This window comes from Gopherus evgoodei, chromosome 3 (assembly GCF_007399415.2).
Source record: "Gopherus evgoodei ecotype Sinaloan lineage chromosome 3, rGopEvg1_v1.p, whole genome shotgun sequence".
In the NCBI taxonomy this organism is placed as follows: domain Eukaryota; kingdom Metazoa; phylum Chordata; order Testudines; family Testudinidae; genus Gopherus; species Gopherus evgoodei.
This window is the reverse complement of record NC_044324.1, coordinates 197,706,235-197,733,890: the sequence shown is the minus strand read 5'-3', so window position 1 is coordinate 197,733,890 and position 27,656 is coordinate 197,706,235. Positions and strand designations below refer to the sequence as shown.

The window sequence follows — 27,656 nt, the reverse complement described above, 5'->3', positions numbered from 1 at the left end:
CCAGGGATGACAGAATGTGTGGTGGAACTGTGACCATTAGGTCCAGATTCTGTCTGGCAGGGGCATACACTGAGGCCAACCATGCCTGCAGTGGTCTGAGGTGTAGGTGAGCATGTCGGAGCACATAAGTACATGCTGCCATGTGGCTCTGTAGTTTGAAGCACACCTGGGCAGTTATGAGCGGATGAGCTCTCATATGGGTGATGAAGTCTGTCGTAGCCTTGAACTGTGACTCTGGTAGGGAGGCCTTGGCATAGGTAGAATCTAGCACTGCCCCGATAAACTGTATCCACTGAACAGGGATAAGAGTTGATTTTTGCTCATTTATAAGCAGGCTGAGATCCTGACAAATGGCTTGCACCAACACAAGGCTATGTTGGACCTGGACCCACGATCTGCCTCTGATTGGCCAGTCATCTAGGTACAGATAAATCTGTATGCCTTTCCACCTCAGGTAGGCAGCCTCTACCACCATACATTTCATGAAGACCCTTGGAGCGGAGGCCAGACTGAAGGTCAGTGCCGTAAACTGGTAATGACTCTGGCCCACCACAAAACAGAGGAATCTCCTGTGCCAGTGGAAAATAGAAATGTGGAAATATGCATCCTTCAAATCGAGGGCGGCGAACAAGTCTCCTGGATCCAGAGAGGGGATGATGGAAGTCAGAGAGACCATGCAAAATGTCAACTTTTTGAGATATTTGCTGAGGTAGCGCAGGTCTAGAAAGGGTCTGAGGCCCCCTTTAGCCTTCGGGATTAGGAAATACTGTGAACATGTTCTGAGGGATGTCCTCCATGGCCCCTATCTGCAAGAGGGTCTCCACCTCCTGGGTGAGGAGTTACTTGTGAGAACGGTCTCTGAAGAGGGACAGGGAAGGGGGGCCAGAGGGAGGGATGGAGGAAAACTGTAGGATGTAACCAGATTTTATGGTGTTGAGCACCCAATGGTCCAAGGTGATTCTGGACCAAGCAGTAAGGAATGGGAAAAGCTGATTCAGGAATAGAGGAGGGGCTGGATCCAGGTGCAAGTCTGGTGCAACACCCTCAGCTGGGTACATCTTTAAAATGACTGCCCCGAGCCACCTTGGTGGTGAGCAGGGCCCAGTTGGGAGGCTGAGGAAGACAGGGCCAATTGCTGCCTCATATAGCCTCTACCCCTCTTTCTATAGGAGGGCTGGTGAAGTGAACCCGGATATCTGGGTGGCAGTGGAGGTGGCTGGAACTGTCTCCTAGTGGCCTAAGCTTTATACAACTGGAGGAAGTGGAGGCTGGCCTTCAAGTTCTTTAGCCTGTGCAGCCTAGTGTCCATTTGCTGCGAAAAGAGAGCTGGTCCTTGTTTGAAAGCCCAGAAGACTTCAGCCATGGATTATGCCTTATGGTCACAGCTGAAGACATAGATTGTGAGGCACCGTCAGCTGCATCCAGTGCCGCCTGAAGAGAGGCCTTGGCCACCGCCTTAACCTCCTCCAAGATGGCCGAGAACTCCTGTCTTGCCTCTTCAGGCAGGGAGTTTGTGAAAACGTGACCATCTAGCTCCAAGTGTTATTATTGTATCGCCCCAGTAGAGCTTGCTGGTTGGCAATACGTAAGACTACAATTATGTCACGGAGGTCATGGAAGTTACAGAATCCATGACTTCGACAGACCTCCATGACATTTTCTGCCTTGGGGCTGGAGCTCCTAGCCGGCTCCCCTGCAGCTCCCAGCCCTTACTCTTATGGGGGGACATTACACCTCCCAGCCATGGTGGGTTGGGGGGGATCCCCACGCAGCTGCCCAGCCATGGCGGGTGGACCCTGCAGCTGCCCAGCTGTAGTGGGAGGCAGAGGGATCCCATGCAGCTGCCTACCTGTGGCAGGTATTTGGGGGACCCCCTACAGTTGCCCACCCATGGTGGGGGGACCCAGCAGCTCCCAGATGCTGTAGGAGAATCCTGCAGCTGTCCAGCTCCAGCAGGCGAACCCCCTGAAACCCCTAGTCACCATAGGGGGTGAGGGTACCCTGCAGCAGGCCAGTCCCCAAGGGTGGTGGGAGACCCTGGAGCTCCCGCTTGCCACACATGGCCGGGAACCCGCTGAGCAACCTGTTGCCGTGGGCAGTGGGCCCCACCCAGAGCTGATCAGCCATTGCATGGGGGGGACCCCAGAGCTCCCACTCACCGCAGTGGTGGAGGACCCGGGACTCCAGGCAGCAATGGGTGCTGAACCCGCCTCCCCATTTTTTCAGGAACATATTTAGCGAAAGTCAGGTTCAGGTCATACGCTTCCAGGAATTTTTGTTTATTGCCCATGATCTATCCATGACTTTTTCTAAAAATATCCATGACAAAATCTTAGCCTTAGCGATACATAACTGGAAACTGGCTGTCGAATAAACTTCCAAAAAGATCTAGTTTGTTAGCGTTTATCTCTTTCATGGGCTGTTGAGACCACCGTGACCCGTGGGAGGATGGGAATACTTGTACTCAAACTCCTGGGCCAGGACATAGTACTTTTTCTCTGCCCTCTTTGAAGTGGGGCGCAGAGAAGACAGCGTTTGCCACAATGCTTTTACTAGTTTTAGCACCTCTGTCGTGCACCTTAGAAAGAACTACTGTAGCCAAGATGTCAAATAGGTTCTCAGCCAGTTCCTTGAGAACGTTGATTTGCAGTCCCAAGTTGGAGGCCGCTCTTTTGAGCAGCTCTTGACGGGCACGGAAGTCGTCAGGTGCCAAAGGGTTGGCAGGCCCGGTCACTGCCTCATCCAGGGAAGAGGAGGAGGAGGCAGCTATAGATGGTGTGGCTGGTTCCTCCTCTGCCACAGGTGCCAATTGTGTAGGGGCCGCCAGAATCTTGGTGCCAAGGGATAGCTCTGAGTCCGATGCCTGTACATTGCCTGTAGCACTGGTGCCTGTAATGCTGAAGCTAAGCTCTGGCCCTTAGAAACCACAGAGGGGTTTGAATATGAACCCATCATGGGCGGAAACCCCCAGGGGGCCCAATATTGCCATTGGGGTGACTATTGGGTGGACTGCCAGGGGCCCCACGGTGGGCCTGTCACAGTTCCGGCCCATGGGATCAGTGCCGACGATGCCTCAGGGGTCAGGAGGGCTCACACTCGCACCCAGACTTCTCCCTGGGATACCAGGGTGGGGTTGAAGCTGCCAGATGCTAGCTGGTACCTGGCTGATTGGAGACAGACGTCATGATGGGGAGAGATGCCTTGGAGACAACAACTGGCATCTTGGTGCCAGAGATGCACTTTGTGGTGCCAGGGATGGGTGCCAGGCAGGCAGAGATCGGCCGGCTGGAGAGTGACGACGTGGTGATGGGGAGCAATGGGCTAGGGATCGGTGCTGTGAAGGAGATCAGTGCCACGAAGGAGATTGGTGCCATGTTGGAGGCCCAGATGGGAGGGTCTCATCGTGGGCTTCCCTGTAGAGGGAACCCGCATTTGAGGGGTCCGCTGAAGATGGGCACAGATCCCGAGGCATGAGTGGCACCAGGAGAGACATCAAGTCTTTTGCCGCTCGGAACGCCTCCGGTGTTGAAGCCACCAAGAAATGTTGCAGGCCCCGACCACTCGTGGGAGTCAGTGGTGAATCCTGATTTGGGCTCGGTGTCCTGGGTGGAATAGCCACTGCCCAAAGTGGCTCCAGGGAAGATGAGTAGCCCGGCAGGGGTCTCAATTCATGTGGGGATTCCAGTTTCCCGGGTAGTTGTACATGGTGCCGAGGAACAACCTCAGTTAGACTGCGACTTCTTATGCTTCCTCTTAGACATGGAAGAGGGGGAGCAGTGCCAGGAAGATCCCAGTTCTGGGGAGCACTCCACACCAATACCGAGGTGCTCAGTGCTGAGTTGGAGTGGCATGGTTCTGACGCGGAGCACAGGGCAGCCTCCATTAATAGGGCTTTTAATCTGATGTCCCTGTCTTTGAGAGTGAAAGGTCTGAAGTTTTTGCAGATCATGCACTTCTCTTTAATATGTACCTTCCCGAGGCACTGAAGGCAACTAGTGTGTGGATCACTGATGGGCATAGTACAGATTATTTTTAAAACCAATGTGATATTGACAGACCAGGTAACTGCTGCAAATGGTATCCATAGATAGCTATAGCATTTGGCTTGCTCAGTGCGTATAGTGAACATATATTTTTAAAATTAGGGACTACATTTTCAGAAAAATGTGCACTCTATAATACGCAAAAAAAAGTATAATTTGGGGGCACCATTTTGATTTCGTATGCCGTCATGATAACTGCATGTGCAAATAACCAATGTGTAACTAGTTATTTACATGTTTAATATAGCAAATGTCTGTGTAAATTAGGGATGTACAGAGAGTCACAACCAGGCCTATATATGACTTTAGTCTGCACTCAAAGTATGGGTGAAATTCACCCAATAAGCATTAAAACTACAAAAAAAAAAAAAAAAAAAAAAAAAGAAGAAGAAGAAGAAGAAGAAGAAGAAGAAGAAAAAAAGTGCTAAGCCTGACCTCAACCACTTTCTTGTTTTTGTTGATATCATTCTTTTGCAGTTTCTCAGGCTGAGGAGCAGCTCTGCTAACTGGTGGCCTGAAACAAACACAGGGAAAACAAAAAACAAATATAATTAATACATCTGAAATGCCTGCTGTACTTGCATTGTAATCCTTGTATAATTAATCCTTACTTGGCAAAAAAATCACTTCAGATGCAAACAGTAAATGATAACTTATTCCTTTTTATTTAATCTGAGCTACTTTTTCTGTGGTGATATAATCTTTGGGGTATTTCAAGGGCGACATTTCACAAAGCATAGAGCTGGTGTATTTATTGCAACATTATATAGCACAGAAAGTTGGACTCTAGAAGAGCAAAACAAAATCGAAAGTAAACAAATCGAAAGTAAACAAACAAACCCCCCACAACTCAACCAGGCAAATAAAAGCTCAAAATATACATTAACAAAATAAATCAACAGGTGATCTTGTGACAATAAAAGAGGAAAGAGTTACCTTGATCCCCTTGTAAGCGGCAAATAAAACCAAGTAAGAAACTTAGTATAGTTTACACAAATATTTTGGTCATTTTAAACATGCACAAGCATTTTCAGAGTTGATAACTCATTCCTGTGTGGCACAAACCATGCTATTCAAGCATGCCAGCAAGAACTAAAACAGAAATTAAAGAGTGCACCAGTCTACAAATTCAGAAAGGTCATACCCTGGCATCACCGGGCAAACTCTGCACTAAAGCTCCTACAGGACAGGGAGAAAAAAGGAAGCTATATTAATGCTTCCCACACACTTTATACTGACCTGAGAGTATACTTTTGTGTATTTTAGTTATTTCAGAGTGCCTTATAGAAACTGTAGCTGTCAGAAACATAACAGTCTCATGAGTGCTAAGAGTTTCACACAATGGATGTTTGTTTGTATTCTAGTTCATCTCATAATTTAGCCTAATTCCTGTTGACTCGTGGTAGGTCAACTTGTGTACTGAGACAGTTTCTATTTTTTTGCTCTCAGGGAAACAAGGTTCCTTTATTTTCTCTGAAATTGTTCAGTCAAAACACATTATGTAATCATCAATGATAACTGGACCAAACCATGGTATAATCACCACCAGACACTAGATGGGAAGCAAATGATGATAAAATTTCATTCCATATAAAACATTAAGCTAAGCTAGAACATTTTGCAAAGGCCAATTTGAACCCAGAACTAGCATGAGGTCTTTAAACAAGCAATTCAGAAAAGCGTCAATTGTTTTCTTGCATGTTTCCTGCTCTTTTTTCTGTTTTAGTGTAATTTTAAAATGAATTGATTTTATGTTTCTTCACCTAAGAATGTCTGTTAAAGTTTATGACAAAAGCAAGCCAGGATTTGTGATGAAAGTAAGAGGATACTGTCACTATGGCACAATCAGTAAATAATTAAGTGGCCAACACAAAATTTATTTTGAAAATATAAACACATACATCTATATATATATCTATATCTATACACAGTACTTAAACACACAAATATTGTGTGTATTTATATATACATACACATGTATATATATACACATATGCATTCTGTGCTTTATTTTCACTTTGTGATCCATAAAAGAAATGTAAAAGAAAAGCAGCATCAAGTTCATTTTCACTTTTAAAAGTCTATGGTCATCGCTAATTTGTTTGAAACTTAAGATGGCAGTGCTGAGGGTGAGAAATTTGTATTGTAATAAATTAAGCACATTTACCCTTTGTGACCTATGCATTCTGTACTGCACATTCATAGAAACCTGTGCTTTTCCTGTGTGTTAATACTTACTTGACAATTCCCTGCCTCCAAAGGAAAGCAAGTTAAAACATAATACAAGTATTAACGGTTTCTTTCCAGTAATTTAAAGAAAATGTGTGCACATTAAGAGATAGGAGGAATGAATTCTAGAAAAATTTAGACACTCAAATGTTATGGGCTTTAATATTTGCAGGCACTCTGAATCACTACAGACTTCATTTCTGTTAGTAATAATGGGCCTGATTCTGTTTTTACACCAGTTTTACACAGCTGTAATTCATCTTCCATGGAACTAATCCAGATTTATACCTGTGTGAGTCAGAACAGAATTAACCCTGCTGTTTCTATGGATGGTTAGGTGGGAGTGGAAAAAGATATGAGTGACAGTTCTCTTCCTCCCTTCAGCTAACCAGTAAGTCGGTAGTGAAATATTTAGATGTAGCAGCAGAAAGAGGAGGATAAAACATGGATGAGCAGAGGTTGCAGCATTAGGAAGGTATACAAATTAAGTGGCTAGGTGAAAAGTTGGGAGTGGAAGATTTGGAAGAGAGAGGAAAGGGTACAAGTTGCTGAAGGGAGAGAAAAAGAAGCCTGACTGCAGAAAAAAACAGACAGAGCTATTTAGGAAGGAGACTAAAGAAGTAGAAAGGGCAGGTCAGAAAGAATTAGGATAAACTCTCTGGGGCAGGGATTGTCTCTTGGTCTGTGCATGTACAGCACATAGTACAATCTGACTCTGATTAGTATAAGCATAATAAAAATGATAATAATAATGAGAATCCTATTCCTAGTGAAGTCATTGGAAACAGGATTGGGCCATCAGAGAGGATCTTACATGAAAAAGACAAATAAAGCTGCTGTCACCTGAGAGAGGCCAAGGAAAAAGTCCTGGCAACTGAGATTGAGAGTGAACCCAAAAGCAAGGAGATGAGCAGAGAGGAGGACCTGGGTGCCAAGTGGGACATAAAAGTGGGCAAAGTGGCTAGCTGGAGAGTGCATGTTCTAATAACAGAAAAAGAAAACAAGTAAGCCTGAGCGAGAGCATACTCCCAAGAAGAGAAAGGCATGAGAGAGAATAAGGGGATCCAAACCTGGGAAATCTGTTTGGGCAATGAAGTTATAATCTGAGATTTAATAAAATGTTGTTCATATCATAAAAGATGTAAGCGAGACCTTAAAAAGTAATTTCTATTGTGTGCTGAGAAGGAATGCACATGTTTTTCTCATCATTCTATAATATGTTACAAAACATCGAGAACTTTTCAAAAAAGTTGTAAAGACTTTGTGAAACCTAAAACTTCTTCAGGTTCTCCCATCCTCATGTATGTATGGGAGTGTATTATAATAACATCATAATATTCAAGTAATATGAAATCTATGCAATCAATATGCAATCTCTCTTGTCATTACTTTTTCTTAACATTTCATGGACAGGGGAGTAAAAATAATGTTATTTGACACTGGAAATAGCCTGCTTTGGAATATAATGGATCAAAGCAAAATTTAATCAAGGTTAGAAGAAAACATCATTTAAAAACATCATATCAGCACAACAAAGTCACTAACATTTTTACAGTATCCTGCATGATTTTACATGTATGCTGATGCACTCTTTAAAACAAAAGTAAGATATTGCAGAATGCATGGTGGTCATAGCCATTTTCATATATTTTAAGAAAGGAAGCTATTCGTTGCATTCACGTCATTCTAATTCAGTCCCCAAACATGAACAAGCAGAAAAGCAGATCAATAGGAACTATAGTCAGTTCTGAACAGGAACTAGAGACCTTTATTTTTCAATTAGCTGATTGTTGTAAATATCCTGCAAAGCTATTTAGCTGTTTGGCTACTGCAGGATCTTGGTATAGGTCTCCTGCACCTATCTATGATTCCTTCCTATATAATACAAGTAGGGCAACTTGGAAGATATTGTTTGGTGATGCTAGCTGCAGACAGCATATTGCATGAGTTTCTTGCTTCACTGACTTCCAGGAAAAATTTAAGTTGTTAACTCTGAGCTAAAAAGCTTTGTATAACTTGTTTATTGGCTATGTGAGAGATCACTTTCTCCCCACATACTACCAGAGTAGTTATGATCAGCTGAGGCACTCAAGCTAACAGTCCCCAAATTTAAATGGTTACTTGATCTTAGTGGAAATTCCTCAACTCTGGTATTTATTTACCTTAGTAGTCTGACAGAATCCAAGTTTGCTGACATTTAGCATACCCTGAAAATATATCTCTTTTTACATGCTTCTCTCAGGTGCTGGGGCTGGATTTGTATTTGGTGTGTTGGGGGATATCCGCTGGGGACATTTGATAAATAAAAATATTGACTCAATAATATATGGAGAACTTTTGGAATGAAGGAGGTGGTATAGTGGGTGAATACATTAGTCTCTCACCTCTGGATGATTGGATTCAAGCCAGGTCATAAATAACATGCCTTTGAAGATTTCCCTATGGTCCCTAGTGGACTCCAGTCCACATGATAAAAAAACCTCAAAGCAGTTGACAGTTCCTGAACAATGCTGGAGCAGAAAGCAATTTTCAAGTTAGAATGGAGAAATGTTGATGGCACTCTGTGTGGATAGATGCACTGTACTGGAATGACATCATTTTCAAGCACACAAAGCTTCACACAAACAAAAAAACAGTCTGGGGCCAGCCCTCTGATCTGGCAACAGCACAATGGCTGCCTTGTAGAGGATATGGGATTGATCCCAAGTTCATTACGCTACCAGGAGCTGAGAGTACAGCAGTCACAATATGTTCAGGTTCTGGGGGAGAACCACAGTGGAAGCAGTGTCCTGTCAATTACAGCTTGAATAGGTCATTTTGACATCGAGCTGTAGAGAAGGTAAAAAAGTGGGATCCCAGAAGACTTCACTCCACCCCAATGACCACTCTTCTGTTAAAAGACTCATTGTGTTATTTCCTACATCCCAAATATATTTTTCTCCAATACATTCTGAATCATCTCCACAAATGTATATATACAAATAGGAATTCATTTCCAAGCTAGCTTCTGAAATTGCACCCACAAAATTATACACGTAAAATCTATATTTGCATGAGCAAATTGTGTAACTATGCATCTAACTATTCAATTTATAGTGCAAAAATGTGTATGCAATTTTGGAGGCTTGTTTGAAAACTGAGCCCCTGTGTTATAAGAAATAAATCATCAACAAAAGAATAACCAATATTTGAAGATAGGAAAATCCTCTTTTTGCACCCTACTACAGTGTAGGATTACAAATGATACACAGTAGATAATCTGAAAAATAGCCTATGACAGATAATTTATAGTAAATGGAACAAACTAGTGTGATACAAAACAGGACTAGACATGCTAATGCTGCTTTTGGGTTTCCACATATTCAAGCTGCATTGAAGGATTTCCATCACCATAGTTATTAAATTGTTAGTTCATGTAGACATGCAAGTCAAACAAATGAATGCTGCAAACACAGGATATGAATTAGTTTTAGCAGAATACAAAATGAAAAAATTATTATGCCTCCCATATTAGTGGCATGAAACATAATGTTAGGCAATAGGCTCATTGTACTTCTTGTCATTTAAATTCTAGCTTTGGTCAGTTAAAATGATCCCAATTCAATCATTAAACTGTTTCTCATATAAGACATAATTCCTATGTATTTTCCTAAGCAATATATAACGGCTTACAATTGTCCTGGATTGTCTGGGACAGTCTTGCCACTGACCAAGCTGTCCCGTGGTGTGGGAGCACTGCTCTTTGGGCTCCCACACAGTGAGACTATTCCTGAAGCAACTCTGATTGACACCCTGTTCCTAAATTACACAGGCAGAGCAGGGAGCAGAATGCCAATCAGAGGAGCAAGAAAAGAAAAGAGAAATAAGGGGTGAGAGGAAGACAGATAATGGAGGGAGGGGGGAGAAGAAAAACAAGGTGGGGGAGAGGAGAGAGAAACAACAATGAATTAATTATCTTAATTGAATGCACAAACTAATACATCTGCAAAGACATTTTAAAATTGCACCCCCAGCCTCACCTCCCTGGAGCTCCACCTCTGCTAGGGGGAGGGTCCCAGAGCCCAGGCTCTAGCCTGAGCCCAAACATTTATACTGCAATTTTACAGCCCTGCAGCCTGAGCCCCATAAGCCAAGTCAACTGACACAGGCCAATTATGGGTGTTTAATTGCAATGTAGATATATACCCACTGTTACATGCTAAAACTGCAACTGCTGAAGAGGCTTCACTCAGACTCCCTGACCAGTACATTGCCACTGGACTCTGCTAAACCTCAGCAGCTCCCAACCCTGGCCATGACTAATCTCACATTTTGTAAGGCAGATATACTATATGATTTCTATAATCCTCACAGGTACTTACACAATGATTATTTTTTATTAAGCAACTAAAGCAATAAATGAAAAGGCATATGCTACAAGGGGGTTTAACTCCTTTCTGAAGGCATTGACTTAGGTTAGGTTAGACTTGTCCAGATGGGCTTACAAAGTTGTTGTCTTCCCCTGTACAAGGATAAAAATCCTGCTGCTTAGAGGCTTGACATTGTGGAGTGTCCTGTCAGTCTGCCCCTGAGTTGGAAGTCCAATGCAGTACAGGACTTTAATCTGTACTCCACTGGCTTTACCTGTGCTGTCTCTACATAGAGCTTGGATGTGTGGTGAAAGCAGGGCACATTGCAACAGCAGGATGGAGTTCAAAGTCCCTGCTCACTCTGCTAGTGGCAATTCAGCTATCATAATCAACCCTCTTCTTATAGCCTCTTTCCCATGGAGAGACAAGAACAGTTGGGCCCCTCGCCTTCTACATAGGGAAGGAAACAGTGGAATAATCCTGCTTCCCCACAACCCTGCCTGAAAAGAGAGGTGGGATCTGATGGCTCCCTTCGGAGACAGAAACATCCACCTGGCTCCTTTCCTCTTGTCTGTGGGGATGGGGAGGGAGGAACTTTTCTGTCTTGGGGGCCGGGGAGCTGAGGAGAGGCACTCGAAGGCTGGAAACCTTCTGCTCCTCTGACGATACCATGGAAGGTACTCTTGCCTGTCTACCACTAGTGTTAGTGCACGTCCTGGTGTGTGACTAGTTGTGTGGATGTTGGCATATATCTGGTATGCATGGGTGTGGGTGAAGACTGTTTATGCTTGGGTAATAACATGCATACAGGTGCATGGCTTAGAGGGTAGAAAGGAAGTGAAGACTGATGCAAGAGTTTGTGGAAAGACTATCTGAGGAAAGGAAGAAAAACTGTGTGATGGAGAATGAGGAGGTGGTCACTTCACATTTTATTTGAGGACCTATTAAAAAATGGTTAAGCTCATGGTCCATCAAACTGGATCATCATTTCACCGCTGAAATCTCAGCCCTTCTTCCCTTTTGCTTTTCCAAACGCTGAATGCACAGGAGTAAACCAAAGCCACAAAGTCTACCCTCCTTCCTCAGACATGGAGAAAGTCACCTTTTCAACACTTTCAGTTTTCATTGGCAAGCGGTAGGTTGAAACCAGGCCTCCATTGTGATCAAACATTTTGTTGTTAGCCTGCTGAACTGGTTCAGCTCAATGTCTTGTCAGCTTTCTCAAAGAGTAATCTTTTCTAAACTATGGAGCTTCAGAATCTTCATTTGTAGTAGATGTAAAGAATTTTTGTGACTGGCTCCATCAGCGCTCAGTGCTATCCTCATTAATCAATGCCGGGGATGCCAAGCCTGGAAGCTCCTGCTATGTCAAAGAATTGAGGCCTTCCTAGCCATTGGCAAGAGAAAACTTGTAGGTTTTTTATTTTGTATAGTTTGTTCTATCTCCAACTCTTTGTATTCTTGCAGCCCAGCATCTTTAGGAAGCATGCAGAGTATGGTTGGACATGTCCCTCACAGACTGGCATAAATGTTGAATCTTGAACTCGGGAAAAGAGTATGACTGGCATAGCTATGAGACTTGCTTCCAAACGTCTTTGCAAGTTGTTAGCTCCCATCTAGCCTCTCTGGACCTCCTCTGATGTTTCCCAGACATCTAATATAAAGTCAGCCTAGCAGATCTGGAAGTTCTACATCAGTGTTGCATGTATCAGCCAGATCGGTCCCAAAGACAGACCTCAAAACCCCCCTTTCGGCCATCAACAGACAATTCATCAATTTAATCTTAATGTATAAAGGCTCTAGAATTTTTGATGACTTAATGCACTACTCTGGCCATCAATACCAAATCCATGTCAAGTGAAGCTTTGCCTGCTCTGCACTAATGGAACTCCACTTTATACTTGACTCTGCCTTTTATTCCTGACATAAGATGGTCCATGACGCTGCTGAGGCAATTGAAGATGGGGTAGCAACAGATGTATCAGATCTTTGACTGAAGAACACAGCAAGAAATAATGAACAGCCTGATGTGTTCACTTAATTTGTACTGAAAAGTTTTGCACTGATGTACTGAAATCTAGTCTCAGTTCCAACAATACTGTCAGCCCTTAATATCATGGGAGCATAAAATGTAATGGAACTGAGGCTTGCATCCCTGTGTCTCAACTTCAACACACTTTGTATAGTGGTGAGCTCTAATGCCATCAGCAGATCCTGTACCACTGGCCTCAGAGAAGCAAGTGTCTATGAATGCTTCAAATACCTTGACATATTTGGCCATTGATCTTGTAAATTGTGAACTATGTCCTTGAGCTCGGTTAATACATTCCTAAGTTGCATATATGAACATAGTGATGAGTAGTGATTAGTATTTTGGGAGAATTCATAATTATTTTTATTGCAATTGTATTGTTTGATGGGCTTATATAAAACCAAACTACTTAATTCAGACTGAAGAAACTTTTTATCATAAAATGTATGGGTCATATTTATTTGTCACTTGTACATATAACTCAGATGAACTAAATATGTATTAAATATGATTTGCATATGTTTAACACATATTTTTATCCAGTAAGCTACATATGAAATGTGTGTGATTCGCAATAAGGTAGTAAATACAGATCTGCAAACTCCATGTATATAATATGTGATTAAAGTAACCCAAACCATCTTTCATATATAAAAATATGAACATCAGCCTCTGAATCTTCTGTGAAACACATGGAAAAATGCAGCTCTTAATTTGCATGATAAGGGATTTTTGAAAAATTTCAGGTAGCTGTTAAAATGTAATATGCTAGTTGTGATTATTAGACAGAAACAATAGCTGAAGAACACACAGAGCACAACAGGTGGGGGATTTTGTAAGGTAAGATTGCACTGTCTCAATCTCAGGCTGGCTGTGGGGTGGATTGTCCTCTGCAATAGTTTACAGCAGCTTGAGTGGTGTTCAAATTTATACTGATTGCCAAGAAATTATTATAACAGTTGGGGACTACTGGAACAAAGCACCTCCCTTCCCTAGGCCGTGTTCCCTATCACAGCCACAGGCAGGGGGAGCGGTGCAGGAACAGGTCTACTGGCTCTGCTTCACCAGAGAATCCCTCTGCTCTGATCTGATTCTCCCACAGCTAACTGCAGCAGTTGTAATGTTGTTTTGTATGGATGAATAGCACAAAGCAATCCAAATGTGGGGGGAAATCTGGGCCAATATAATAAGGAAACATGTATCTCCTATGCCACCAATCATTAATGTAATGATGAAGCTTTAGTAGTCTTGTAAATACGGTGGGTCAGATTCATGGGTATGCCATGGCTGCTTTTGATGTGTCAACAATGCAAAACAGGTGTAAACCAGACTTTTAGTCAGTTAAACTGAATATACAGCTATTTTGTATCACCCAAGCAGCATAAGCAGCCAGAACATATGAGGGAATGTGGCCCAGTGTATTTTGGCATTGTGTTTTCTGGATCCAGTGTGGTATTCCATGCATACTACTGGCTTAGGTCTATTCTCCCACAATTAAAACTTAACATTTCTAAATGAACCTCAAAATGTTGATGTGCAGTAGGTATCATTATACACATTTTACAGAAAGATAAAATGAAGTACAAGGATTTTGTTACTAAGAAAGAAAGTGGCGAAGATGTACATATAGTGAAAGCGGGGGGGGGGGGGGAGGGGGGAATGATGCCCAAATGTAAATTTTTAAAAACACATGAACTCTGGGACTTCATGTCTTTGTTCCAAAAATTGTGGGTCCCAAAATATATGGGCCAAAATTTTGAAATTCAGGTTCTTTGGATTAGGTACCTATATTTTCATTTAGGCACTTAAATAAATGGCCAGGTTTCTGAGATACTGGGCATCCAGAGCTCCCATTATAATCAATGGGAAATGCAGGGGATTTTAAGTGCTTACATGTAGATATAGGTGTCCAATTTTAAGCATGCTGGGATGAAAATTTGGGCTGTGTATTTTGCAGTGAATTATTGTGTTCATTCTGTGCAGCAAGAGGTCTTGACTCAGGAAAACATCTCTAATCAGGAAGGGCACATAAGCATTTGTTTAAATATGTGCTTAAGTCTCATTGATTTCAACAGAACTCAAGCAAATGCTTAAGTGCTTTCCTGAATAGAGGTGGATTTAAAAACAGGTTTAGAGGCTTTCCAAAATCAGAGACTAATATAAGAATCTAATTTTTTTTAAAGTAGTATTGTCATAAACAGATAGCTAAGGGTTAACGTCTCTTTCACCTGGAAAGAAGTATCTGAAGCACCTGACCAGAGGACCAAACAGGAAACAGGATTTTTTTCAACTCTGGGTGGAGGGAAGTTTGTGTGTGAGTCCTTTGTTCTTGGGTCTTCTGTCTGCCTGTATGCTCTCTCGGCTATGAGGAGTGATTTCTATTTCCTGCTTTCTAATCTTCTGTTTCCAAGTTGTGAGTACAAAGATCAGATAGTGATTTCTATATTTTCTTTTGTATTTACATAGGTATAGTTGCTGGAGTGCTTTGAATTGTATTCTTTTTGAATAAGGCTGTTTATTCAATATTCTTTTAAGCAAATGTGTCACCTTAATACAGAGAGACCATTTTAATGTATTTTTCTTTCTTTTTATATAAAGCTTTCTTTTTAAGACCTGTTGGAGTTTTTCTTTAGTGGGGAATTCCAGGGAATTGAGTCTGTACTCACCAGGGAATTGGTGGGAGGAAGAAGTCAGGGGGAAGTCCGTGTGTGTTAGATTTACTAGCCTGACTTTGCATTCCCTCTGGGTGAAGAGGGAAGTAATTCTGTTTTCCAGGACTGGGAACGGGGAGGGTGGAGTCCCTCTGTTTAGACTCACGGAGTTTGCTTCTGTGTATCTCTCCAGGAACACCTGGAGGGGGGGAAGGGAAAAGGTTTATTTCCCTTTGTTGTGAGACTCAAGGGATTTGGGTCTTGGGGTCCCCAGGGAAGGTTTTTGTGGGCACCAGAGTGCCCCAAAACACTCTAATGTTTTGGGTGGTGGCAGCTTTACCAGGTCCAAGCTGGTAACTAAGCTTGGAGGTTTTCATGCTAACCCCCATATTTTGGACGCTAACGTCCAAATCTGGGACTAGGTTTTGACAAGTATACTAAATAGGTCCACCATATAACTCATCACATCCTTAAAAACAACAATAAAAGCAGCTGAACTACATGCAAGAAAATTAAGCTGAGAACAGAATCCAGAGTTCTGACTGAGTCCTGTGCTCTAACTAGTAAATCACAAAAATACATATCACTAATCCATTTTAATTTCCAGTGTATCCGAGTTTTATTTCCAGGTTTGATGTCCAATTTGAAGTCCCACATAGCACACACTGCATTGCACTGCAAATGCCACATAATGTATAGAATATTTGGGCTCCTTTAAATATGGAGTCACCTGATAATTACCAAGTAGTTATTAACCTACTCTTTTTTCTATTTACTTGCAAGAACTACAGTAAATAACAAAACTATGCCCCCCAGTTTTTTATTGGTAGGTGGTACTAATTACAAAATAAAAATAAATTGTGACACTTCCCTGAGGCCCTATCCCTGCCCTGTCCCTTCTCCAAGGCCCTCACTTCCCTTCATCGCTTGCTCTCCACCATCCTCACTCAGTTTCACTGGGCTGGGGCAGGGGGTTGGGGTAAAGGAGAGAGTGAGTGCTCTGGCTGGGGATGTGGGCTCCAGCATGGGGCCAGAAATTAGAGGTTCAGAGTGTGTGGGGGAGAGGGTTGGAGTACAGGAGGGTGTGAGGGCTCTGGCTGGGGTGGAATTTCTGTTTTTTTAGAGTTTTTTTCTTAATTAGAGAATTACATAAAAAAAAAAAGATGATGAAGGTTGCAAAGTCAAGCACTCAAAAGTTAGCAAGGGCTGAGAGAGTAAAGCCCAGAACTGCTGGGTTCAGTGTCCTTGGACTGGGACCCGGAATACTGGGCAGGCCAGAGTTCCCCTACCAGCCACTGGGGAAGAGGCACCATCAGGACAGTGCTGGAGAAGGCAGCCTGAGATGGTTTGCGTGGAAGGACTTTGGGTAAATCTCTATGTGAGAGACTGTCCTGGGAAGTTCTCATTGCTAGTGGTGCCTCCCCTTGGCTGTCCTGGGGATTAGCTCTGCCAAGCATCACACCCCTATTTGATGATGTCTTCACACATCCTATCTCACTCCACAGCCCCTCTCACTCCAAGAACTGCAGCCTCCTCTTCATGATGATCTTCCAGCCAGGTCACTACATGGTTTCCTCTTCTGAGTCATCAGTAGGGTTTACACCTTTAGATCCACAGCACAGACTTTTACCACTTTAGCTAACATAGTAACTGGTAGCAATACTAGAGTGTTATCCTCCATGTGGATTAGCCACATACTTTGCCAGTGCTTTCACAGCAGAGTAATGCCAGTGATTTGCTCAAAGCAGAATAATATAAAAAGTCAGGACTCCGAGATTCAATACCTGGTTCTGTAGGGAAGCATGCTGTAGTGGTTACAGAACAAACTCTTCTGTCCCTGGCCTGTCTCTGTTTCCCTCTGCTTCACCATGATTCCTTTCCCACATCCCTTTTGCTACTGCTCATCCTCTGGCTTCTGGAACACCCCTCTCTCCTTATCTTCCTCCCAATTTTTCACCGCTCTGCATTCCTATAGGACTACTTCCTCCTTCTTACTGTCTTATTATGGAAATGGTCAGGCAACCTAAACTATAGGTGATGCTACCAGTTCCATCTTTTAAAACAAACACACGCTAATTAAGAGAGCACACAGCAGCCAGGGGAATAGGGGAATTCAAAAATGCTCACAAGGAATTTATAGGATATAAGGCTGGTACTGCAACTAAATGCACAGATGAGTGGGAATATTTTTAAAGAATAAATATTTTTTAAACATGAGCATCTTCACCAAGGAGCACAGTATAGTTCAGATCTGACCAGTAATGCCCTTTTTATTCACATCCTAAACCACTCTTGAAGGCAGACTGCTGAATTCTATGGTTTAATGATAAGGACAAACATCCTCTAGAGATCAAGATGAATCAAGTCAACTCATTTAATTTGAGATTTGATTAGATTTCACCCTGTAATTTTGAATATGTAAGTTCACAAAGACTAGCAGGTATTACTTCCTACTTGGGGGTGCCTTAAAGTTTACTGTTTTACTTCATATCTAAAAGTAAGAATACGTAAGACTGTACAAATGAATTTGGAAAAAAAAAAAAGACTGACACCACTGTGGTTAACAAATAACTCTTCTCCACTGCCTAAGGCACACAAACATATCCCCAATTTAACCCACGATGCACTGGGACATAAGAATTTTAAAATGCTGTCTGGTCAATATTTATAACAGACTTTTTTTAGTTCAATAAAAGGAAAGTCAGAAGAATTTATTAAATATATGGAAATGAATGCCTTTGCATGCCATACCTTTCCTCAACTGAAACCTCCTTCAGCTGCTGGTGTGGCTTTGTGCCTTCCATTTCTCGGATGCTTACTGCATAGATCTTTGTTGTATAATCAATAGCCTTTTCTCTTGCAACATCACTGTCATAACCTTTAATAATGTGAAAAATAAAATGACACCCATGTAGTTTGTTTTCAATTTTGTATTGGAGAAATAAGAAATAGAAAGATCTGCAACAACAGAAGCAGTCTAAGGCTCGGTCTACACTATGGAGGGAGGGGGGGAAGGGCGTGTCGACCTAAGATCCAACTTCAGCTATGAGAAGAGCATAGCTGAAGTTGACGTTTCTTAGGTCGACTTATATCGCGTCTTCATGGCATGGGGTCGACTGCCGCCACTCCCCTGTCGACTCTGCTTCTGCCTCTCACCACGGTTGAGTACAGGAGTCGACGGTAGAGCAATTGGGGATTTATTTATCATGTCTACTGTAGACACGATAAATCGATCCCTGATAGATCGATCACTACCCGCCGATCCGGCGGGTAGTATAGACATACCCTTAGGTCCTGATCCTACAAAGACTTACACATAGTTAACTTTAAGCACTTACTTAACTTTAAGCACATGAGGAGTGCCATTGAACTCAATGGTATTCCTCACATGCTTAAAGTTAAGAACATATGTGAGTCTTTGTGAGATTAGGACTAAATTTAATATGTATTTTGCATATTCTTCTTTTACCTCCATCCTCTTCCGCATCTGTATCTGACTCCTCACTGTCAACCAGTTTACTCTCTTGGATGCCCACAAACTCTCTAGTCCAGATCATCAAAGCAGTATCAGCACCACCTACAGTCAGTAGCACAGAATCATTATGTAACCATCGAACATTGGTTACATGAGCACTATGACCCACATACTTCTTGAACTTTGCATGTTGCCCCTGCAATATAAAGAATACACGTTATCACTTAAACTATTAATTTTTCACATTTTCCTACAGAAATTTTCCCCACTTCCCTTTCCAACGTGATTTCTAATCTGATGAGTAAATACTATTTATTACCTTCACAGGATATGAAAAAAGCTTCACAAAACCAAAGTCATCTCCTGTAGCTAACAGTGAACCATCTTTTGTAAGAGTAGCTGCATTTACAACAGTGACATCACTATGCATGGGCCAGATTCCTTCACAAGTAGGACCAAGAACACATGTCCAGGTATCCCATTCAATCTTCTCTATCTGGAAACAAAAATTCCCAAAACAAAGTAATCTTGACAAATGTCCAATACACTGCTTGAGTTGTTACATTTTTCTCTTGAACTATGATACTAACAAATAAGTTTTGACAGATCAAGTTGCATATGGGCTTAGCCAAAATGATTTTTTGTTTTTGTTACCTTACAGTGTGTTTTATTTCCTGATGATTAAAGCTAAATATCATTTATGTCCTTTATTAAAATTGCTATACTACAAGGTAGAGTTCCTGGAATTTTACTTTTTTGCTATACATTTTTTATTCTCCAGGGAGAGATCACTGGTCATTATCATTTGGATTTAAACTGTTTAGAGATTTTCGGAGGTGATGAATATTGGCAGCGCTCATTAAAGTTATTGAGAGTTGCAGGTGTTCAGCATCCCTTAAAAATGAGACCACATGCTTTTAAAAGTAGCTTCCTAAATTGCACTTAAATTGCCTGCACACAGATTAAATACAAAATACATTCATGCAACGAGATTATGTGGAATTACTTGTCTGGAATGCAGAAATATATATTTGCACATAAATCCTTCTTCTAAAAGAACAAATGGATGTACCTGCAGATATTGCAGGTAATGGAAAATTTGGTGTTGTTGCACTCATGTAATTTCATTCTGAGATTTATTGTCAGAATTTTAGTAAATCTGCACTTTTTAATCTACTTTTCAACTTATTTCAATGGGAGAGAAAAGTTAGTTCAATGCCAAGTCCTTTTGAAAATCTCACCCACAATATTTACAATATTTGATCAGATCTGAATTAAAGCACTTATCTGAAATGGTTCTAATTCTGAAATACTAATGTTTGTTAAGTGCTTAGAGTAACATAGCAGCTATAAAAGGTATGATACTGAGAGATTAAGCAGTTCTAATTATATCCATTATAACGATTAACTTTTGTATATGTAACATCTGTATGTTATAATACTTACAAAGGCCTACTTCACAAGGCTGTTGTGAAAATTCACTAATGTCTGTGAAACACTTTGTAAACTTAAAAGTGCGGTAGCATAGGGGAAGGAATATGAAGAAGACATACCATTTAAATAAGTAATACACTAATTTTCAGCAGTATCATATAACAACATTCACAATATAAAACCTTCAAGTTAGTACTGAGTGAAGTAATCAGAAAATGTAATTAGTATGATCCATACCTCAGCAGCTCTTATAATATGTCTTTTTCCTCTTGGTGCTTCAAAAAACAGTTGTTCTTTGGCACCAGAATTTACTTGCAATAACTTTCCTGTATGTGAAATATAAGTTTATTATTTATTTCATACATGATTGGAATATTATGAAGTGCCCTTTTTATTGAGTGATGAGGTGTTATGAAAAATTTGAATGCATATCCTGCATAGGTATTTGTGACAAAACGATAAGCATGACCTACAGAGCATTAATATAAATACAGTTTATATTAATGCTCTGTAGGTCATGCTTATCATTTTGTCACAAATACGTATGCATTATCATTTATTAATATAAATTCAGTTTCTAAAAATGGTTATTTAGATACTACTCACAAACTGTAGAGTACGGGCCAAGTTATGCCTGGTGCTGACTAGCCTCAGAGGTGCTTAGCACTTTGGTGGATCAAGTCCCAAATGTGAGACTTCATATAATCATATATATGATTATTTTACAAGACGGCTGTACAGTGATTTAAAAAAAGTTATAAATCTCTCTCTCGCTATTCAAGCCCTGCCTTATACAAACATATAACAAACAATCCTTGAATACAAACATTACAAATGGGATCCAGATTGTATGCTAACAATTAGGCAGGCTTATGTGAAACTGAATGTACATTATTTCAGAGTGGTAACTGTGTTAGTCTGCAAACTGTGTTAGTCAGCAAAAACAATGAGGAGTCCTTGTGGCACCTTAGAGACTAACAAATGTATTTGGGCATAAGTTTTCATGGGTTAAAACCCACTTCATCAGGTGCATGGAGTGAAAAATACCATAAGCAGTATATATATTACAGTTCATGAAAAGATGGGAGTTGCCTTACCAAGTAGGGGGTCAGTGCTAACAAGGCCAATTCAATTAAGGCGGAAGTGGCCTATTCCCAACAGTTGACAAGAAGGAGTGAATATCAACAGAGAGAAAACTACTTTTGTAGTGCTAACGAGGCCAATACAATGAAGGTGGACATTGCCCATTTCCAACAGTTGACAAGAAGGTGTGAGTATCAGCAGAGGGAAAATTACTTTTTGTCCACTCCCAGTTTTTATTCAGGCCTAATTTCATGGTGTCCAGTTTGCAAATTAATTCCAGTTCTGCAGTCTCTTGCTGAAGTCTGTTTTTGAAGTTTTTTTGTTGAAGAATTGCCACTTTTAAATCTGTTATTGAGTGTCCAGGGAGACAGAAGTGTTCTCCTACTGGTTTTTGAATGTTACAATTCTTGATGTCTGATTTGTGTCCATTTATTCTTTTGCATAGAGACTGTCTGGTTTGGCCACTGTACATAGCAGAGGGGTATTGCTGCCACATGATGGCATATATCACATTGGTAGATGTGAAGGTGAATGAGCCCCTGATGGTGTGGCTGATGTAGTTAGGTCCTATGATGGTGTCCCTTGAATAGACATGCAGACAGAGTTGGCAACCGGGTTGTTGCAGGCAGGGCCGGCTTTAGGCCGATTCAGACGATTCCCCGGAATCGGCCCCGGGCCTTAAGCGCCTTTTAAATTTTTTTTACTTATCCCGGCTGTGGTCTGCTCCGGGGTCTTCCATGGCCCCGCTCCCCTGACCAAAGCACCGGCGGGATCGCAGCTGCCCCACAGCCCGGCTCTCCCAGTTGGAGCCCCGGCGGGAGCGCGGCAAGCCCCGCAGCCCCGCTCTCCCGGAGGGAGCCTCGGACGGAGCGGGGCAAGCCGTCCCGTGGTCCCTGCTGGAGCCCTGGCCAGAGCACAGCAAGCTGCCCCACGGCCCCGACTGGAGCCCCGACTGGAGCGCGGCAAGTTGCCCCGCAACCCTGCTTTCCCGGCTGGAGCCTCGCCAGAGCGCTGCAAGCTGTCCCGCAACCCCGCTCTCCCAGCTGGAGCCCCGGCCGGAGCGCGGCAAGCTGCTCCGCAACCCCGCTCTCCCGGCTGGAGTCCCGGCCGGAGCGGGGCAAGCCGCCCCGCAACCCCCCTCTCCCGGCTGGAGCCCCGGCTGGAGCGCGGCAAGCGGTCCTGCTCTCCCGGCTGGAGCCCCGGCCGGAGCGCGGCAAGCTGCCCTGCAACCCCGCTCTCCCGGCTGGAGCCGCGGCCGGAGCGCGGCAAGCGGCCCCGCTCTCCCGGCTGGAGCTCTGGGCCCTTTAAATAGCCCCCAAAGCCCTGGAACAGCGGGGGCTCCGGGGGCTATTTAAAGGGCCGGGGCTCCAGCTGCCTCTGCCACCCCGTCCTTTAACCAGCCACCAGAACCCCCCCGCCCCCATGTATTCTCCAGGGCTCCCGCGGCTATTTAAAAGGTCCAGGGAGGTAGAAGCAGGGGAGCCCCAGGCCCTTTAAATAACCCCCAGAGCCCTGGGATAGCAGGAGCTGCACCCCCTGCCCTGCCCGCACCAGCCCTGCCCCTCCGCCTGCAGCCAGCTCTGCACCTGGTGCTCACAGCCAGCCCCTGCCAAACCCCCTGCCCTGTCTCCAGCCAACCCCTGCCACACACCTCTGTGGCCCTGCTCAAAGCCAGCCAGCCCCCCACACAGCCCTGCCCGCACCAGCCCTGCACAACCTGCCCACCCTGCCCACACCCATCCCCGCACCCCCTGCCCTGTCTCCAGCCAATCCCTGCTGCACCCCCCTGCCTGAAGCCAGCCAGTTCCACACTCCTTTGTCTCCAGCCCTCTCAACCCCGCTGCATCCCCCTGCAGCCCTGCCTGAAGCCAGCCCACCCCACATCCCCCTGTCTCCAGCCAGCCCTGCACCCCTTGCCCTGCCTGCAGCTAGACCCTACCTCCAGTCAGCCCCTGCCCTGCCTCCAACCAGCCTCATGACCACTGCTGCCCTGCAGTTCCCAGGGCAGTAACCCTGCACACCTGCTTCACTGAGGGGGGCAGGGAGCAGCTGGGACCCACACATGTGCACACCCACAGGGAGTGGCAGGGACCCACACATGTGAAATGGCAGTCATTAATAAGCAATCAGCAGCATATATGATGCAATGTACATAATATATAATTGTATTATTTATATAGTTATGGAAAGTAAATAATACATGGAAGCAATAAAAGGCTTTTTTTTTACATTTTTTTTTGTAGTCATTCCTGCCAGGGCCCCGCTGAAAATGTTTGAATTGGGCCCTGCACTTCGTAAAGCCGGCCCTGGTTGCAGAGATTGGTTCATTAGTAAGCCATTGGGCAGGAAGGGGAGAAACATAAAAAAATAAACAGGCTGCCTTAAATTTGAGTTTTATGATATAACTGAAGCAGCAAGAAAGACAGATTTCTAAAATAAATCTATTGCTGAAAAGTTACAGGGGTCCTGTAGGCCACTATAAAATGACTCTGGAGCATCCTTTGATTGATAAAGAGCTGGGATGCTCACGGTCTGAAAGGCTTCTTCATCCCTTCACACTGATGGAAGAAAAACAACATAAGATATCTGACCTCTGGCAGCACTAGAAATCTGCCACCCTCTCCTATTTCCTGTGCTAGAGCCTTCAAGCAGGAGCAAAACATTTTCTTACTCCTAGGCAGAGACTGGGAATATATTTATCAGCTGCATGTGTGCTGCTTGGATAGTCTGCCCACATGTCATCAGGAACAACACCCTCCTGTATAAGTTTCAACCAGAAATTGAAGGCAGCACCCACAAATTTAAAATTTGGTCAAAAACTAAGTTATTTTTTAAAAATCTACTTGGGAATTTGTTATAAAAGAGGCTTTCCAGTATCTAAATAGTGTGGTTTGATAAGGGAAGCAGTTATTAACTAAGAAACACTGGATCAGATCCTCGGACACTGTAAACAGTGTAGCTCTAATGGAGTCATAGAATCATAGAAAGTTAGGGGTAGAAGAGACCTCAGGAGGTCATATAGTCCAATCCTCTGCTCAAAGCAGGACCAACACCAACTAAATCATCCCATCCAGGGCTTTGTCAAGCCAGACCTTAAAAACCTCTAAGGATGGAGATTCCACCACCCTCCCTACGTAACCCACTGCCAAACCAGACAGTCTCTATGCAAAAGAATAAATGGGTTACCTAGGGAGGTGGTGGAATGGGTGCTTCACCACCCTTGTAGTGAAATAGTGTTTCCTAATATCCAGTCTTGACCTCCCTCACTGCAGCTGGAGACCATTGCTTCTTGTTCTGTCATCTGCCACCACTTAGAACAGTCAAGCTCCATCCTCTTTGGAACCCCCTTTTGGGTAGTTGAAGGTTGCTATCAGATCCCTCCTCACTCTTCTCTTCTGCAGACTAAATACGCCCAGTTCCCTGAGCCTCTCCTTGTAAGTCATGTGCCCCAGACCCCTAATCATTTTAATTGCCCTCCGCTGGACTCTCTTCAATTTGTCCACATCTCTTCTGTAGTGGGAGAACCAAAACTGGACACAATATTCCAAATGTGGCCTCACCAGCACCAAATAGAGGAGAATAATCACTTCTCTCGATCTGCTGGCAATGCTCCTACTAATACAGCTCAATATGCAGTTGGCCTTCTTGGCAACAAGGGCAAACTGCTGACTCACATCCAGCTTCTCGTCCACTGTAATCCCCAGGTCCTTTTCTGCAGAGTCATGTTGATTTACATCATCTGAGGATGTGGCCCATTATTCCAAGAGCCATGTTCAGTTCTGCAGGAGTCACTGATGATGGCAGGACCCAAACAAGGAAGAACACAGTACAAGGCTATAGATTTTAAGGCCACAGGAGGTCATCTAGTTTGATCTCTTGCATAACTCGGGTCATAGAATTTCACTCATTATTTTTTGCCATGTAGGGATTATTCTATCTACTGGGGCGGAGGGGAGTTATATTGCTGCCCATCACTGTAGTATCTGCGCATCTATTTTATTCTTTTCTACTATGTTGACCAAATCACTTGTGGATGAAGTAGACAACATCTTTTGGGAAGCCATGTTGCTTTCAAGACCATTACAAACACAGAGGGGAAGAGGGTAAATCAGCAGGAGCTTCAGGGAAAAGGCAAAAGATGTAATGGAAAGGAATGCTAGCCTACATCTTCTAAGCAGTAGTAGAAATAATGGGGAGTAAAATCAACAACAAAAAAGGAGCTAGTGGTGTTATTTCATATGTGTTCCTTCAAAATCTCAACAGATAGATCATCTCCAAATAATTGTAAAGATACTTAAAGAGATTTCAGTGTCCCTATTCTTAAGACAGGCATTATCCACTATACATGTTGTGACATGTGGCTCTCTGGTGCCCACTGGCAAAGGGTTCACTGTTCTTTACAAGCAACTCCTGTCTCAAACCTGAGAAACTCACTACACCAAATACACCACTTTCATTGTATTTATCCATAAAGGGTAACATATGAGGTCTCTGTTGAAAGCTCGCAACTTATCAATACTCATAATCATTGTGAGATGGGTGCATGGTAATATTTAAAGAATAATGAAACTATATTGAAAATTATGCCCTTACAGTTTTGGGGTAAAAGTGAGTCACCAGGGAATCATATGTCTCAGTGATGGCCCATTCAAGCAGGAGGGAATTGCCACCCCTCCCTGGCTAACTAATTATGTAATGTATTGTTTGATTGCCCACCTTTGCACCAACCCATAAAAGTCAACGGAAAAACCTCAAAGATAAACTATAAAAACATCAAAACCACTTGGAAGTGAAAAGGAATAATATAAGAGCAGGGGGGTTGTCCTGTCTGTGAATAAAGACAAAAGGCTGATTCAGTAGATAACAAGGTGGAAAAAGACACTCTGGGTCCATTCACTGAGGAGGTACCTTGATGAGCAGGGGTGCTTCATGAAAGACTGAGTTCTAGCTCCTTGGGGCTAGCAAGTGCTGTCAAAGATTGAACCTTTGGAGTAAAAATTTGCTTTATTAGGCCTTGTCTACACTACAGAGTTTTGTCAACAAAAGTCAGCTTTCATCGACAAAAGAGTGGAGCTGTACACACTACAGTACTTCTTCTGCTGACAAAACTCTTCTGCTTCACCGACAAAATAAAACCACCTCGATGAAAGGTGTAGAGCTTTTTGCAGCAAAGTTATATAGACAAAATGTCAGTGTAGACACAGCAGCAACCACTGTATGGAGTAGACAAATAAAGATTGATTATCTTTCAGCGAGTATATTTTTTATTAAAAACCAATTAACAACATACAGAAAACACCTGGTGGAAAGTCAGATAACAGTGAAGGGCAGTGTCCTGAAATAGGCTTCCATAGCTGTGTGTCACTCCAGCTATGCTTTTGGAAGCTGTCTGAAGGGGTGGATAGCCAGAGGAACTGAGACAGCCAGAAAGATGCAAGGAATGGGTGGGAGGAGTTTGGGGAGGGCATGGCAAGCAGTTCTGTATCAGCTGCACGGGGGCTGAGCACAGATGTATTCTGCTTACAGTGTGGTTAGGGACTTCAACATAGAATCATAGAATATCAGGGTTGGAAGGGACCTCAGGAGGTCATCTAGTCCAACCCCCTGCTCAAAGCAGGACCAATCTTCAACTAAATCATCCCAGCCAGGGCTTTGTCAAAAACATCTAAGGAAGGAGATTTCACCACCTCCCTAGGTAACCCATTCCAGTGCTTCACCACCCTCCTAGTGAAAAAGTTTTTTCTAATATCCAACCTAAATCTCCCCCACTGCAACTTGAGACCATTACTCTTTGTTCTGCCATCTGGTACCACTGAGAACAGTATAGATCCATCCTCTTTGGAACCCCCTTTCAGGTAGTTGAAAGCAGCTATCAAATCCCCCCTTGTTCTTTTCTTCTGAAGACTAAATAATCCCAGTTCCCTCAGCATCTCTTCAAAAATCATAGGCTCCAGCCCCTTAATCATTTTTGTTGCCCTCCGCTAGACTCTTTCCAATTTTTCCACATCCTTCTTCTAGCGTGGGGCCCAAAACTGGACACAGCACTAAAGATGAGGCCTCACCAATGCCGAATAGAGGGGAATGATCACATCCCTCGATCTGCTGGCAATGCTCCTACATATACAACCGAAAATGCTGTTAGCCTTCTTGGCAACAAGGGCACACTGTTGTCTTATAAGCATCTCTTCCATCACTTTTATCATCACACCTAGCTAAAATTTGCTCCTGGCTCTTCTTACTGGTCTGCCTTCGGGTTTATAATTTTCATTCACAGTCTCTCTCCATGCCCTGTGTTCTTGGTTTTTGGGACTGAGGATAGGACCACCTCTTGAAACATGTCCTTCTTGCTCCTCCTTGGTC

The 27,656-nt window shown here is 43.1% G+C and overlaps 1 protein-coding gene across 5 annotated transcripts in view; it reads right to left on the bottom strand.

Moving 5' to 3' along the window:
- EML6 (EMAP like 6) overlaps nt 1–27,656 on the bottom strand; it is a 397,023-nt gene that overhangs the window by 40,405 nt on the left and 328,962 nt on the right. For 4 of the 5 annotated variants that reach the window (XM_030557759.1, XM_030557762.1, XM_030557760.1 and 1 more), the window contains 6 exons: nt 20,451–20,539; nt 19,099–19,275; nt 18,774–18,975; nt 18,056–18,182; nt 4,980–4,988; nt 4,479–4,557 (listed from right to left, as the gene is read on the bottom strand). In XM_030557759.1, coding sequence (XP_030413619.1) covers nt 4,479–4,557; nt 4,980–4,988; nt 18,056–18,182; nt 18,774–18,975; nt 19,099–19,275; nt 20,451–20,539 — 683 coding nt within the window. The remainder of the gene's footprint in view (nt 1–4,478; nt 4,558–4,979; nt 4,989–18,055; nt 18,183–18,773; nt 18,976–19,098; nt 19,276–20,450; nt 20,540–27,656) is intronic. The other variant, XM_030557761.1, reaches the window with a different exon arrangement.